Source organism: Brachycentrus maculatus, unplaced genomic scaffold (assembly GCF_059751285.1).
Source record: "Brachycentrus maculatus isolate JH-2025_06_01 unplaced genomic scaffold, ASM5975128v1 h1tg000311l, whole genome shotgun sequence".
Lineage (NCBI taxonomy): Eukaryota > Metazoa > Arthropoda > Insecta > Trichoptera > Brachycentridae > Brachycentrus > Brachycentrus maculatus.
The window spans coordinates 581576-597331 of NW_028281061.1; the positions used below are offsets into that span (position 1 = coordinate 581576).

Below are 15756 nucleotides of genomic sequence, written 5' to 3' on the forward strand. Positions count from 1 at the left end.
TAAAAAAATATATTTTATAACTCACTGTCAAAAGAGCAAAGCGTTTTTTTTGATAATCTTAATTTATATGATATCTTATACTGCTTTTCATTCTTCTCCTCACCTAATAGAGCATAGAGCACTACACCATATCGACATAGTATTATTATGATGGAGGCAAAAAAAAACATATGGTTTAATTATTCTAACTAATTAACTCTAACTTATTTCGTCCGCCTCCGTAGTGTAATGGTCAGCACGCTCGGCTACCGTTCTGGAGGTCCCGGGTTCGATTCCCAAGGGTGGTGAAATAAATATTAGTGATTTTTTCACTGTCATATTTATTCAATATTACCCTGGACTGGTACCTGAAGCGGAGGGCTGATCACCTTTCCTTCATGTGTAAACGATCAAGATAACACTGCGTTTATTTGACGCAGTACCCTATGCACCATTGGGGTACGGATAAGGGTTTTATTTTTTTTAAATTTTATATTTCAAACAAAAAAGGAAAATTGATTTCTACATTTAATGAGAAGAATAGGCCTGATAATTCAAAATTACCTCTGAATTCATACCGCAAACTATGAATTTATTAATATTTGGCTGTATTTTTGTTAAAAGCGTCTTTACATCTCCCCATTAATCTATTTGTAGTCATTCTCTTTTTAGTAAATACGACTGCACCTAAATCCACGTTCAACTAAATAGGACTTACATTTTTTACACAACATTATTTTTGTAATAATCTGTTATTGCCCATGTGACTCCTCACATCGCCAGTGTTGCCTGCCAACTTTCTTTCTCCGCCCACAAGTGGGCGATATTGCCCAGTTTGGGAACCTATAGTCTAGTGCAGTGGTTCTTAACCGGTGCTCGCCGAGCTTATTGCAAGTGCTTTGCGAAATTATGAAAACCAAAATTGAATATTGGCTCATTTATTGTGCGATTTGAGTTGTAAATATAATGGCTAGATGGCAGCACCCTTGCAAAGTTAAGCTGTGTGCGCTCACCTCACAACAGCAGTTAATATATCTTTGATTCTATATCATCATACTTAGAACAATTGGAAATATCATGGGAGTTATGTGTAGGAATTTGTTCAGATGGTGCTCCATCAACTGTAGGTTCATTAAAAGGATTTGTGAACCTCGGCTTAGCAATTTTGATCAAGAAATAAGAGAAGCTATATTAGACCTGATATCGCTGAAATTAGTAAAAGCCAACAAGCTCAGGCGTCGCGTTAAATAATTTTCACCCCAAAAAGTAACTTTATAGTATTTATATATATTTTTTAATTAATGTAATTTTTAACTTGTCTGTAATAAAATAATTTTTATTGTTTTACTGTTTAATTTTTAATAACTTCTTTGTATGTTTTTTGGATCTTTAGTTTTGGTGTACCGATAATTTTCCTTATGATTTCAAAGCGACTTATGACTCCCTGACTTCAAAGCGGTCTAGCGTCTATGGGAGCGATGGTTATTTACTAGAGAATATGATTATTATATCTGTATAGGGGTAGGATGTTTGTCCGCTTCCGTAGTGTAATAGTCAGCACGGTCGGCTACCGTACCGGAGGTCCCGGGTTCAATTCCCAGGAGGGGTCAAATAAATATAAGTGATTCTTTCACTCTAATATATTTATTCAATATTCCCCAGGACTGGTACCTGAAGCTGAGGGCTAATAACCTTTCCTTATGTGTTAACGATCAAGATAACACTGCATGTATATGATGCAGTGCCCTATGCACCACCGGGTGCGTATGAGGGTTTGAAGAATGGGGGTAGGATACAAGGGAAGATGATGGCGTAGAATTTTTGTTACAGGGCCAAATTTTGAAAGCAAAGAGAAGCTCTTTTTTCCATAGCTATGGTATTATATATTGGAAATTAAGACAGGCGAGTATCCGAAATTCACCCTATTAGTAGCACGGCTATCCAAACTTAAAACACAGTAAAGGACATTTTTTTTGCAGTACGTTTTTGATGCATTTTTGGACTAAGTAGAATCTACTTAGTCAAAAAATGCAAAAAAAACGTACTACAAAAAAAAATTTCTTACTGTATTTTGAATTTGGACAGCCGAGCATTATAATTTTTTTTATGAAGTCTTAAATACTCTTGCTTTTTTGACATGTTTTTGATCCATTTATTTTATTTTTTGAAGCTTAAAAAATCGTTTTGGGAGTGTGCATGTGTATTTTTATTTAAATATTGCAATAGACTTATTTTAAGTTTTAATAAAATAGTAAAACTATTAAAAATCAAACGTATTTTTTTTATAGGTTAATCAAATAAACTCATTTTATATTAAACATGATTAAAATTAACATAACATAAAAAATAAAAGTATATTCTAAACATAATATTCATATGTTTTAAGTCCCGTCATCTCGACCCAAAGAAAAAGTAAGCAGCGAAAACGCGCTTATTTTATCAATAGCAATATCAATCATGTATAAAGTGACCATACGTCCCGTTTTGAACGGGACCGTCCCGTTTTTACATAGCCTGTCCCAATATAAAACAACTTTTTTTTTTCATTTTTATAAAATTTATTCCTCTTATTATCATTTCCTTTCTTTTTAATAATATATAAAAACTATGAAAAAATACGTATTTTATTGAATATCCATACTATAAGGTTAAAATTGGTAAATGTCCCGTTTTGGGGACAAAAATAAATGGTCAGTTTAATCATGTATCTTTGATCTCACCGCGTTGTTTTTGTCATTTTTTTAATGCGTGGCTGACGTTTGTGATTTAACCCTTTGCTCGATTTGACCGTACCACACACGCGCAAAAAATGGGCCTTTTCAGATTTGCGCGTACCTGGTACAGGCACAAAAATGTAAATAAGTTAGCGAGTGTTTTGGCCTAGAATTTTCACTCATGAATTACATGAAATTATAATAAAAATAATAATCCCTTACCGCACCCCAATGGTGCATAGGGCACTGCTTCATATAAACGCAGTGTTATCTCGATCGATTACACATGAAGGAAAGGTGATCAGCTCTCCACTTCAGGTACCAGTCCAGTGTAATATTGAATAAATATTAGAGTGAAAAAATCACTTATATTTATTAAACCCCCCTGGGAATCAAACCCGGGACCTCCAGAACGGTAGGCGAGCATGCTGACCATTACACTACGGAGGCGGACATGAAATTATAGTAACTTCAAACATAAAGAGTAAATCCACTCACAAGTAGGCATAGGCTATGAAACTTATAAAGTTGAAGCCTGAGTAGGGACATGATAAACGGTGTTGCATAAGCCGTAGCTAGATTTCAGAGTCACTTGGACGTTAGGTAATTTAAAAAAAATGTAAATAAGTTACAAAGAAGTAGCTCAAACTGATTTTTTCGTAATATTTTATGGGCTCTTTGTGAATGTAGTGGACTCTGCGCCCAATGTCTGTATTATTTCGTACGTTTCTAACATATTACCTATCATATATTTTAAATAGTAAAAAAATGTTTTTTTTCCAAATAAAATCTTACTCACAGTCAAAGTGCTAAAGCACTACATCGCACATACAATATAATAAACTAATACTACTTCTACTACTACCATCACGCCGTTTCCCCGCAGGGGTAGGCAGAGAGGATGGAACGCCACACTCTTCTGTCCTGACATACACTCCTCACCTCCTTCACATCCATACATCTAGTCATACATGCCCTCCGATTACGCAGACTATTACGCGGAATAAATAATAAATTACGATAAACATTTTAACTAATTATTGCAGCGCATGATGTCGAAGTGATAAAAAAAACTTATAGATTATTAATGATTAATTTTAATGTGTCTTAATTCGCTTATAATGTTCGCAGATAATTTTGAGCACTATCTCTAGATTATCATTATCAATATCTGTCGAGGTATAAAGGCGGTCCGAGTGTGCGGAGCGGCAGATCTGTGGTTTCTCTCGAGTGACAATGAGATTCTTGGTGGTTCTGTTCGCCGTGACGGCCTGCGTGGTGGCCACGAGCTTGGAGAAGGTGCCCAGGGCTCCAGCCCCCGACTGCGACCCGGCCACGTGCCGCCTGCCCAGCTGCAGGTGCTCCGGAGTCGATATTCCCGGAGGACTGGCCGTCGCGGACACCCCCCAGGTATTTACATTACATTACTCATTACATTTAAATCTTGAAAAATATACAAAAAAAAGACTATTATATCTTTTATTATATTACATCAAACCACGAGTGTAAGTCCCTCTCCAAGCACAAGAGTACAGTCTCTTTTTTGGAGAGGCACAGTGAATCGAAATATAAAAGTTTTCCATATGTATGAATGATTCAAATGCATTATGTTATAAATAAAAATGTAAATATATTAAATAAATAAAAAATTAAATAAAAATATTATTTATGGTGCAAACGATGCATTATGGATACATATAATAATTTATTTTTTTTAAACTGCGCGCACGCAACGAATGGACTATACGACAGCCGCGTCTTCTATACAGCCGCCAAATTTTCGGCGGCGAGTCCGTAAATGTTAATATTTTTGTGTAAATACACTATAAAAACATAATAAGTAAAGTGAATTGTGTACTGTGAACATCTATGGTGGATATCCGAACGATTTCCGAAAGTTTCACTACAAAAAATAGGCAAAAATATATTTTTTTTTGTCAAAAATATTGAAATGTAAAATAATCCAGCACGGGACGGAAAGTTTGAAACTCGAAATCGAGAAGCTTAGAGGTTAATGACGTAAACATATTTGGAAAAAACACTAAATCGATAAAAACAGACATAAGCAAGAAATTAGGTAAATAATAATTCGTTAGCGTTTATTCAACAAGCCTACTGTTTACAATCCCTGTTTGTTGTATGATATATGTTAACACTTACATGGAATAGGTACTACACACACACACACACACTCACCCCAACCAACATTACTTTCATAAGAATAACATTATCAGTGGATTTTTGTAATTAGCTGTAAATTTGTTAATTGTTTTATATTGTTTTGTAGTGGCTGTAAAAATCCCAAATAAATAAAAAAATACAAAAAAACCCTTATCCGCACCCAATGGTGCAAAGGGCACTGCGTCATATAAACGCAGTGTTATCTTGATCGTTTACAAATGAAGGAAAGGTGATCAGCCTTCCGCTTCAGGTACCAGTCCAGGGTAATATTGAATAAATATTACAGTGAAAAAATCACTTATATTTATTTTACCCCCCTTGGGAATCGAACCCGGGACCTCCAGAACGGTAGCCGAGCGTGCTGACCATTACACTACGGAGGCGGACATTACACTACGGAGGCGGACAAAAAAATAAAAATAAAAATAACACATAACTAGAAATGAAATACAATTCAATATGATTTAAATGTTATTCATAATTTTCGCAATATATGTAGTTCATAAAACAAACAAAAAAATGCAAAAGAGGGTCTGTCAGGAAGCCAGGATGCTTTTGTATCAAACCGGAAATGCGGTGGGACAACTTTCAATATACCTACTCACGAGTGGATTTACTCTTTATGTTAAAAGTCACTTTAATTTCACGTAATTGATGAGTGAAAATTCTAGCAAAAACACTTGCCAGAAATCATATTGAGCAATCCGAATCCGATGAGATGAGAACACAACAAACTTACATAAACAAGTAAAAGCACAGCTTGTAAAAGTACAACTCGAGTCTGCTACATTACTAATGTTCTAATTATTTTTCCTTCCAAAGAAAAAAAAGGTGATCTCTCCAAGGTTCTTTTAAACTCTAGATTACTAAACTTATCCTACGACTGCTGTTGTTACAAAAAAATGTTGTTATTCGTTAAAAAAATACGACATAGAAATAAATCGGGAATAAACACGATAATCAAAAACTTTTATTATTTTAGAAGTACATAAGTAACATTCTTTGGGTTCAAGAGATTACGAAGAAAAAAATTAATTAGGAAGACACAAAGAACCAGGGGGCGCGGGAACGATGCGAATATTTAATGTTTTTAATAGTAATTATATCATAAATGCGGAATTGTTTAATTGGCTTTATTATTATTAATGTCACTTTTTTAATTATTTAATTTTTAATGGAAAGCTGTACAATTCCCGAACAAATATTTTTTTTTCAGGAATCGTCTTTTTACGTCGTAATTTTTACAGTTTAGTATTCTAGGGTTATATATTGTACAAATAATGAATCGCCCGTGAGCGAACTCTGAGTGTCACGGCTACGGCTACTCGGCTGTCCAAATTTAAAACACAGTAAGGGACATTTTTGTAGTAGGTTTTTTTTTGCATTTTTGGACTAAGTAGAGTCTACTTAGTCCATAAATGCAAAAAAAAAACTACTACAAAAAAATGTCCCTTACTGTGTTTTAAATTTGGACAGTCGTACTACGGCTACGTTTACTATGGCTAATGCCTCACTTACTTAGGCTTCAACTTTATAAGTTTTACAGCTTATATATACCTACTCGTGAGTGTTATTACTCTTAAAGTTTAAAGTTACTATAATGGAGTGAAAATTCTAGGCAAAAAACACTCATAGACATCGCATCGAGCGATTTGGATACCATGTATGATAAAAGTACGTTATGAAATACACTAAAAGGGTTGTTTTAAACCACCGAACTGTATGAAAATAGAACCGTTAAACATGTTTTCACCTGTCACAGGTTTATAAAAATACGCGCGTATTCGAATACAACGTTTTAAAAAAAATTAAACGGTGAATAACTTTAGGAGATTGAACAAATGATCATTTAAATTTTTACTTATAAAGATTATCATTAGAGCCGATAAAAATGGCGTTGAGATACCAATATCTACCGTATACTTCTTTTCATAAATAATAACTGTAATTTCGACATAAAAAAACAATGCGAATGTATCTATATTATTAGTACAATACTAATGTGTAAAGGCAACTAGCCGTAACTCAAGGTGCGGCTATTTGGCTTAACACGGCTTAAAACATTTTTATAACTGGCCTCATATACAATCACAGAATTTGCTCTCTCTTTCCTTTACCGAGATATGCATTATCCTAATAGCCGGAAAATTATATTAATTTGATACATGTGTTGGCAAAAAGCGTCATTATAAGTTAACTATGAACTCGTTTATCTCAAAACTACTATTTTTAACTTGCGGTTATTTGCCTTTGCACATTACAATAGTAGCCGATTTTCCGGAATGGAAGGTGAAAAAAATCCGTACAATCGATTTCCCGGTTAATTAGAAAACATTTTTGAAAAACGTAAACAAATAGAAAATTGAAATTACGCTTACGTAAACCTACTTTCTTAGTGAGACGCACGTGTTGACAGCATGACACTATATAAATAGTTAGTCTGTGATGACACGACAAGAGACTGCTAATCTAAAAATGTTTATTATGTATTTTGCATTTAAAAATGATTTTTTAAAGTATTGTTTTGATTAGAGGTGGGTAAGATCCGATTATTTAAATGATTCGCATCAGTGACTTCGTACTCAAATACCGAAACAATGGATTTTTCGTCTGATAAATCGCTCTGATAAGACCGGAAAAAAATTATCACAAAAATTACGACGACTAAGAAATAAAAAAAAGTTATCAAGGTATTTTACAAAAATCCATGATATAAAAAAGATATGTTATTCTTTCACTGCGGACAACGAACGTGTTCAGCCCTTAACACGTGTTACGACATTATAAATACTTTTAGTGTGAAATATTTTTGTTTTTATAAAATATTTTTTCAATGATTCAAGTGTCCCGGATAATTAGCTTCCCTTTTAACCCGACTCCGGAAAATCGGGAGTGTACGTAAGCTTGTGCACTACACGGAATTTTACCGTCCGGCAGTCCGGTTTTGAAAAATAAAAGCGACTACGACAGTTTAGCGTGATCGAATTTACGCGCAACGTGTTCACGCACCGATCACGAGCACCGATCCGATGAAAGATGGACAAAAACACGAGCCAATAATCGTTTTATCACGCTAACTGACGTGCCAGACGGTAAAAATCCATGTAGTGCACAAACGCCCTACTGAAGTTTTTTTTTAACTTTAGTCAAATCAAACGGTTAGCAACTGTTGATTAATTAATACATACTACACAATTGGCTATTTATCATTTCCTTGAAAGATTATTACTGCGAATTATTGATATCATAAAATTATCGTCAATTCGACTATCCGTTATCGGTGATTATTAAGGTTTGTTTAAACACAGAAGTGAAAATGGATTACTATTTATCGACAATAATCCATTGTGTATAATTATATCAATCATATCATACTCAATACAAAGCCATCGAAAACATTTGTTTTCGATGTTTGTACATACTGAAATTAAGGCTGAGATCTCGAACGTTCAAATTCAGAACCCGATCGGCCGCGCTAGGGGTTAGACGTCTTTCCGAACTCAATTTTAGAATTTATAATCAAATTTGACTTTTTTTGGAATATGTATTGAAAAAAAAATATGACACCTCTTACCGTTCAATAACAATTTTTTTTTCAAACCATATATTTATTTTGATGAAAAACTTATTTTTTTCATACAAAAACGGTGTTTTCAGTAAAAAAAATTAATTGCGTCAAATTTTACCTGGGTTTAGAAAATTAAGTTGCGATTTATAGTATATTGCGCCTTAATAACTAGTCAAATTATAAGTTTAATAAAAATATAAAATCATGTTCTCAGGCGTCTCCTAGTATGTAAAATAATTCGGAAATAATCTTACATGCATTTCATAAAGGACTATGATAAATAAAAAAACTTAATCAACTCAACCATAGATGGTGCCGAGAACTGACGTGTGAGAGAAGGTGTCAATTAAATGATATAAACAATTTCCGAAATTGGAGTAGTGTCGTTGCCAATCAAAGTGATTGCTTAAACCAACCCTTGACATGTTGTAAGCCTTTCATCTTCATCTATGTTGAGATGTTATTGTATAAGTACAGTACAAACATTAAGATTCCTAAACATTTGTAAAAAAAAACGACATTATAATATAACGGGTAGTGATTGCTTTCACTATTGGTTTTGGGCTCACAAGTCTAAAATTATTTGTATACAAGGAGGTAGTGAGGGGAACAGGACAGTATACAGTTGGAGACCATGAGCACCAAAAACTAGAGACATTTTCAAGTGCAAATTGAGAATATGCTTTAAAATTAACGGAATATTGAGCATATTCACAATTGCCTTCAAAACTTGTAATGAAAAGTCCATATAAACAATTGATTTTAGATCAATCACCCTCATCTAATTAAAATCATCATCATATTCTCTAAAAAAATATCAGCGCTTAAAAACCCAGCGCACCCATGACTTAAAAACCGATAGTGAAATCAATCACTACCCGTTATATTATATGTCGTTTTTTTCGAATGTTTAGTAAAAATGTCACTGTAGCGACTAATGATACTGGAACACTGATGATGAAGAAGGCAGAAACGCGCAAATGAAGATCAATTATTTATTTAACCAAAATTATAACATCATCAGGGCGAGAAGAGCAAAGCGACGCCAATAATTTAAGTGAATCACGATGTTTCGCTTCTTAACAGTACTGAGTATAAACACCAAAAAAAATGCATCACCAAACCGATCAAATAATACTCAGTACTGAAACTCAAAAGACAAAGAGCGAGCGCGACGTATTAACTTTGAATATTATTTAGATAAGTATTATATTAAGATAAGATTAGTCTTAGCACACAAATATTAGTCCTCCACCCTTTATATACTATTTTAAAGGAGTAATATGTGGTGGGGAAAATATTGTAAACATTTAAAAGTCAATGAACTGTGTCTCTTTGTTCTTCTCGCATACATTTAGGAATACAATCTTATAAATATCGCTCACTCCTTTCAAGAACGTCATTAATCAAAAAACTTGATTTCTCAGGAGAAGGTTTTTAAAATTTAAAAATATAACACAATGTATTGAAAATAAATATCAAGCCACTTATTGAAGTTTTTACTATTCAACAGATCTTTTTAGGTAAAACCTGAAGGTTTTTTCTCCATTTAAAAAATACTTAGCATATTTAAAACAAAAAACACAATACCTTTTCTTCAAAATACAAAAACAATATTTTATGCCATGTAGCGGGTAAATATTATGTTAAAAATATGCCACTTTTGCTGGGATATAGTATATTTTCTGGGCATTCTGAAAACATGCACAACTGAAAATTGACGATTTTTAATTTATGACGTTCTTGAAAGGAGTGAGTTATATATGAATACAATCAATCTTATATCTAGAGTTAAAAACCTATGACTTTGGATGTAAAATGTACAAAATATAGTATTATCTTTTTTTTAGTTTGTTATCCTGACGTTCGACGATGCCGTGACTCCCGTGAACATACTGGACTACCGCAAGGCCCTGTACCAGCGCAAGAACCGCAACAATTGCCCCGTGGCGGCCACCTTCTTTACGTCGCACGAATACGCCGATTACTCGCTGGTCCATGAGCTGCACGCCAACGGCATGGAGATCAGTCTCCACTCCATCTCCCACGAGGCCCTCACCACCTACTGGAAGAACGCAACCCTCGACACGCTGCTCAAGGAGTTCGCCGACGAGAGGACCCTGATCAGTAACTTTGCGCGCATCCCCGAAGAGGACATCAAGGGTAAGAACCATTTTGGTATAAAAACCAAAAAAACTGAGCTTTAAAGGTGGGGACTGACTGGAGCATTTCGTCGTAACGTAACGTAGTTCGCGGCGAGCATACGACTTCGCATGGAGCACATTCGCATGGTTACATTACAACGAAATGACTCCGGGCAGTCCCTTAAGGCCCAACATACGATAAATCGCAACTTAATTTTCTTTGAACCCAGGTAACATTTGATGTTATTTTTTTTTTTATTAAAACACCATTTCTGTATTGAAAAAACAAGTTTTTCTTCGAAATAAAAATATGGTTTTGGTTTTTTTTTTAAAAAAAGCGTTATTGAATGATAAGGAGTTAAAAACATCAATGTATATTCTAAAAAATTATTTTATTTCATTGCACAAAAGTTGTATGGTCAGCATTTCTCAACCTTTTTAGTGTCGGTACCCAGTAAAAACCCAAAAATGAAATCATTGCAACTCCCTCACTTATTATTTAAAGTTTAACATTACAAAAAATGTGTTAAGGCTTACACAGACAGGCTGCAACCCTTCCTATACCTGGTCACGACCCCCAGGATGCTGAAACTGTACACAATGATGTTAGAGTGATCTTGTAGTTGTACGCGTGATTTTATTATTACTCTATTCCAGGTATCCGCATGCCTTTCCTCCAAATGGCTGGAAACAACCAATTCAACATGCTGAAGCAGAGCGGTTTCCTATACGATCTGTCCTGGGCGACCCAGAGCTACATCGAGCCCGGCATGTGGCCGTACACTGTGGAGTACAAGAGCAGCCAAGAGTGCCTCATCGGGCCCTGCCCAGATGAGTCATTCCCAGATGTGTGGGTCATCCCCATGATCAACTGGGAGGACAAAAGCAACACTGTGTGCTCAATGGTTGACGCTTGTGTAGATATGTAAGTATTCCATCATTTTCTAAAGTTTTTGCCATTTTTTAATTTTTTAAACTCTTAACCGACAGTTTTTTTTAACAAGCTTTTATAACCTGCATATAATTTTTTTTTGACATCTCAACATAGATGAAGAAGAATATAGAAGTCTGGGCATTTACTGGGGTCATGACCGTCATGACTTGGTTAAGTGATCACTTTAAACACGTGTAACATTCACCAATTCTTCTCCATGATTGACCACACTACTCAAATTTACTTCAAACTTCTAGATATATAGATCAAACTCATTACACAGTATGCAGGAGCTATACATACAATTGTATACGTATGTATATACATACAATTATTGTATGTAGATTTAAAATTTATAACATAGGTTAATAAGAGGGCAGATAGTTTATCATAAAACAAATTATATAACTACTATTACCATCATTCTGTTTCTGCAGGAGTAGAGTGGAGTGAACTTTTGACATTCCAGATTTTAGGTTCTTGAATAAATATTTTGTTTGGCAAAGTCTTATTTGGCCATTCTTGTTATGTTTCCCTATTGACATTTGCCAAATATACTTATATTTTAGTTATTATCTAGTCATCCATTCGCTTCATATATCCAAACCACCTCGAAGATCCTTTATTAATCTATTTAATTATTCCAAACTCAGCCTTACATTATTTTCTGATTTTTTAATTTTTTATTCAGTTACATATATGAATTTTCCACACATTTGTCATTTCAGCAATAATAACCATTTAATTACTCATAATGAAATTATATTAAAATTGTCGGTATCCATTATGTTCATATGATCTTACAGTCCAACTGACAAGGACGGTTTGGTGCAATGGATGAAGGATGAGTTCCACAAGCAATACAGAGGAAACAAGGCTCCTTTCGGATTCTATGTTCATGCAGCTTGGTTCCAGCCGACCATCAACGAGAACCATCTTCCGGCTTACATGGAATTCCTGGACTACCTCCAGAGCTTGCCTGATGTATTCCTGGTAAGAAAATTACCTTACCAATAAGGCATCGACAATCGGAGGCGAACTGTACACATAAATCTATTATAGACAGATTGCTACATTGATTGTGACAAAAGTCACCTGAATGTGGAACTATTATAAAGAAATTTTACAAGGAAGGCAATTAAAGTTTTTAATGTGAGTTTTCTCAATTTTCTTTTGAATATTTAAATTCGTTATGTTTGAAAAACTATTTATTTTATTTAAGTTAACTTCTTTCTGTATAACAAATTCAGTGGTGTTAAGAACACAATGAATAAAACAAAATGGACTTGTATATATAACTTAATATTTAACAGTTCTACATTCAGGTAACTATTAAATTGTCTTTAATATATGATCTTCTTTGGCCTCAATCCTGCGGATTGGTCTGTAGCAACAGATGACATCTCTTTCGCCATTCTCGCCTATTTTAGGAAGTCCTCTTTAGCTCCTCATACGTCGAGCAGCCCATGTCTTCGTATAAGTCGCTTAGGTATTTGCGGCGTGGGGTCCTCTGGTGTTTATTCCCTCGATCGTCCCCTTTATTATTTGGTGCAGGAAACCTTATTCTAGTCTTAGCACTTTTATGATAAAATAATGATATTTCAAAAAAGTTATTATTTTTTTATGTTTATTATTATTACTAAAACCCGATTATTGTACTATTTTTGGTCTCCTGTTGATAAAAATTGTAGGTAGTTATTTTCCCAGCATTCTAGTGCATGCACAATCAACCTACTATAAATTGCGCAGAAAGAATATAAAAGGGGATAAAAGGTAGGAAAAAAAAATAGCAGTGATAGTTGCATACCTTTACTAGTCCTCTAGGTTGTACAATGCTAATTTGTATGAGTACCTTGAAGAACAATATACAGTGGAACCTCATTAAGCAAAACACTCGTGAAGCGAAAAAAAATTCCCATAGAAATCAATGTAAAATAAGAAAATACAGTCCATGCCGAAAGAATAATAAATTTTTATATTTTTTAATTAATGTTTATTCAAATAAAATTACTTTTAAATTGTTAAGAAAAACCTAAATAAAAATTAAGACATTTTTTTTGCAGACACTTCAAAATTTCATGAAAATGTGTCGCAGCATTATCATTGAATAAATTTGCAGCACCAATAGCCACCTCCTTATTAGGCTGATGCTCTTAATGTACGATGCATCAGTTTCCCATGCTTTCCCAGCATTTATCTTATTGTACTAGAAGATCGATGCTGTGCTACTTCCTCCTCCTCTATTAACAAGCTTTCTTCTATAATTTTTTGGTGTGAAACATGATGGAGTTGTCCCATAAGCTTTTCGGTGGTCAGCTCTAGACAGTGCTCTTTAACAAGCTCTTCAATATCGTTGCTATTCACCTCGAGTCCCGGCTCACAAGTGAATGTCATGAAAAAGGAATTTACCTTTTCTCTGTAACTCGTTATGCGAAAATTTTCCAACCTTTTTACATTTTATTACTCATTATGAGAGGTTTCACTGTATAACTATATTCAACATGCATATTTTATTTTTCAGTCTTCCGCTTCCCAAGTTATTGACTGGGTAAAGAAACCAGTTCCAGTTTCTCAGATGACTCCAGAGAACACAGTATGCCAGGACTTTTACACTCCGGTTTGTGTAGCTAAGGCCTGTGAATTGGACAAAGGAAATGTAAGTACTCTAAACCATCTGTTTTTATATTGGGGATACACCAAGTCCTTGTTATAGTAATACACTCAGACCTCGCTTTGCGTCGTTTCACTTTCAGACTCATTTTCGCTATCTTTGAAGTTTATATGATTTCTAATAGAAAATAGCAATTCACTTTGCGTTGTTTCAATTTGCATCGGGATATTTATAAATATATATACGACGCAAAGTGAGGTCTTAGTATATAATGCAAACATATTTACTGCAAATACAATACAAGCAGTCTTTGACTTTCACACATAATTTGTTTCTGAAATGTGTGCGAGAATCGTAATGTATGAAAGAAGAGCGATGTAAACAAATCTACACAATTGTGTTCAAATACGTTATTATTTTAGAGTGGAATCTGCTGATTGTGATCACGGATAAAATCACATTTTGTTATTGAAATGCCATCTGTTGAAATTTTAAGTAATATCCATACTTTGATACTCCCATCTCGATTCATCTGAGTTGATGTATCAATATGAGTATCAACAACCCTTCATGGGGATAAATTCAGTGTTTGTGTACAAAGATGAATATTTTTAGGATATTTTTGGTAGTATGTACTAAAAATAAGATCTTGTTCATTTTCCAGGTGAAGCGGTGGATGACATCTTGCGTTGCACAATGCCCCAAATCCTACCCGTGGCTCTCAAACCCACTGGGAATTTTGTAAACACCAAATAATTTTGGTCCAGCAAGCTTTAAAATTAATCAGCATCAGATATCCTATGCTTTCTAAGCGACTGCTTTGATATATATTGTACATAGCTTTTTCACGTAGAGTTATAAATGTTTTATCATTAAAAGGTATTCAAAGATATATGTATTTCATTTATAATTTTGGATATTTCAATCTGTTCCCATGAACAACTACAAAAATGTTATAATATTTTGAGTGTGTCCAAATACTTGTTCACAAATCTGGATTATCTCCAATTATATGAGTTATTTTTCTTATCATAAAATAATATTTTAAAAATAACTATAATTTTTATTTGGACACACTCAAAATGTTGTAAATAAATTAACTGTTCAAATTATAAGCTAAAATAAAAATCATGTTTTCTGGCGTTTCTCATGTATGTGATTATAATCCAGGATTCAAACCTCATATACTAATAAAAGAGTTTCTGCTCAATAAAAAGCTTCTATTCATCTCGATAATAGATGTCTCTAGTGAAATTCTAGTGATTCAAGAAAAATGTTTCAAATTCGTTCATATATATATAGAACTTCCAAGAATTTAAGTAGTGTGGTTGTCAATAATAGGTAGAATTGGTGAACAACATATGTGTGTAAAGTGATCACTTAAACCAGCCTATGACGGTCGTCAGCCCCGTAAATGCCCAGACTTCCATATTCTTCGTCTTTGATAAGATGTCAAAAATTATCGAATAACTTCTAACCCTTATCCGCACCCAATGGTGCATAGGGTACTGCCATAGTATTGATACAGTGTTATCTTGATCGTTACTTACATGAAGGCAAGGTAATCACTCCTGCGCTTCAGGGACCAGTCCAGGGTAATGTTAAATAAATATTACAGTGTAAAA

The 15756-nt window shown here is 34.1% G+C and overlaps 1 protein-coding gene across 1 annotated transcript; it reads left to right on the top strand.

Annotated features, from left to right (window-relative positions):
* Nucleotides 1–3909: 3909 nt before the first annotated feature.
* On the top strand, nt 3910–15019 carry LOC148304575 (chitin deacetylase 8-like). The gene is made up of 6 exons (XM_088268084.1): nt 3910–4103; nt 10293–10605; nt 11244–11511; nt 12327–12513; nt 14042–14176; nt 14796–15019. The coding sequence occupies exons 1-6, from the start codon at nt 3930–3932 to the stop codon at nt 14874–14876; spliced, it is 1158 nt and encodes a 385-aa protein (XP_088124210.1). The 5' UTR covers nt 3910–3929; the 3' UTR covers nt 14877–15019.
* Nucleotides 15020–15756: the final 737 nt, after the last annotated feature.

What these genes read in the sequence shown, in the direction of transcription:
- LOC148304575 (XM_088268084.1), top strand. Translation starts at nt 3,930, where the DNA reads ATGAGATTCTTGGTGGTTCTGTTCGCCGTGACGGCCTGCGTGGTGGCC. An exon ending in GTTGACGCTTGTGTAGATAT is followed by an intron (nt 11,512 to 12,326) that starts GTAAGTATTCCA and finishes ATGATCTTACAG; the next exon opens with TCCAACTGACAAGGACGGTT. An exon ending in GTGAATTGGACAAAGGAAAT is followed by an intron (nt 14,177 to 14,795) that starts GTAAGTACTCTA and finishes TTCATTTTCCAG; the next exon opens with GTGAAGCGGTGGATGACATC.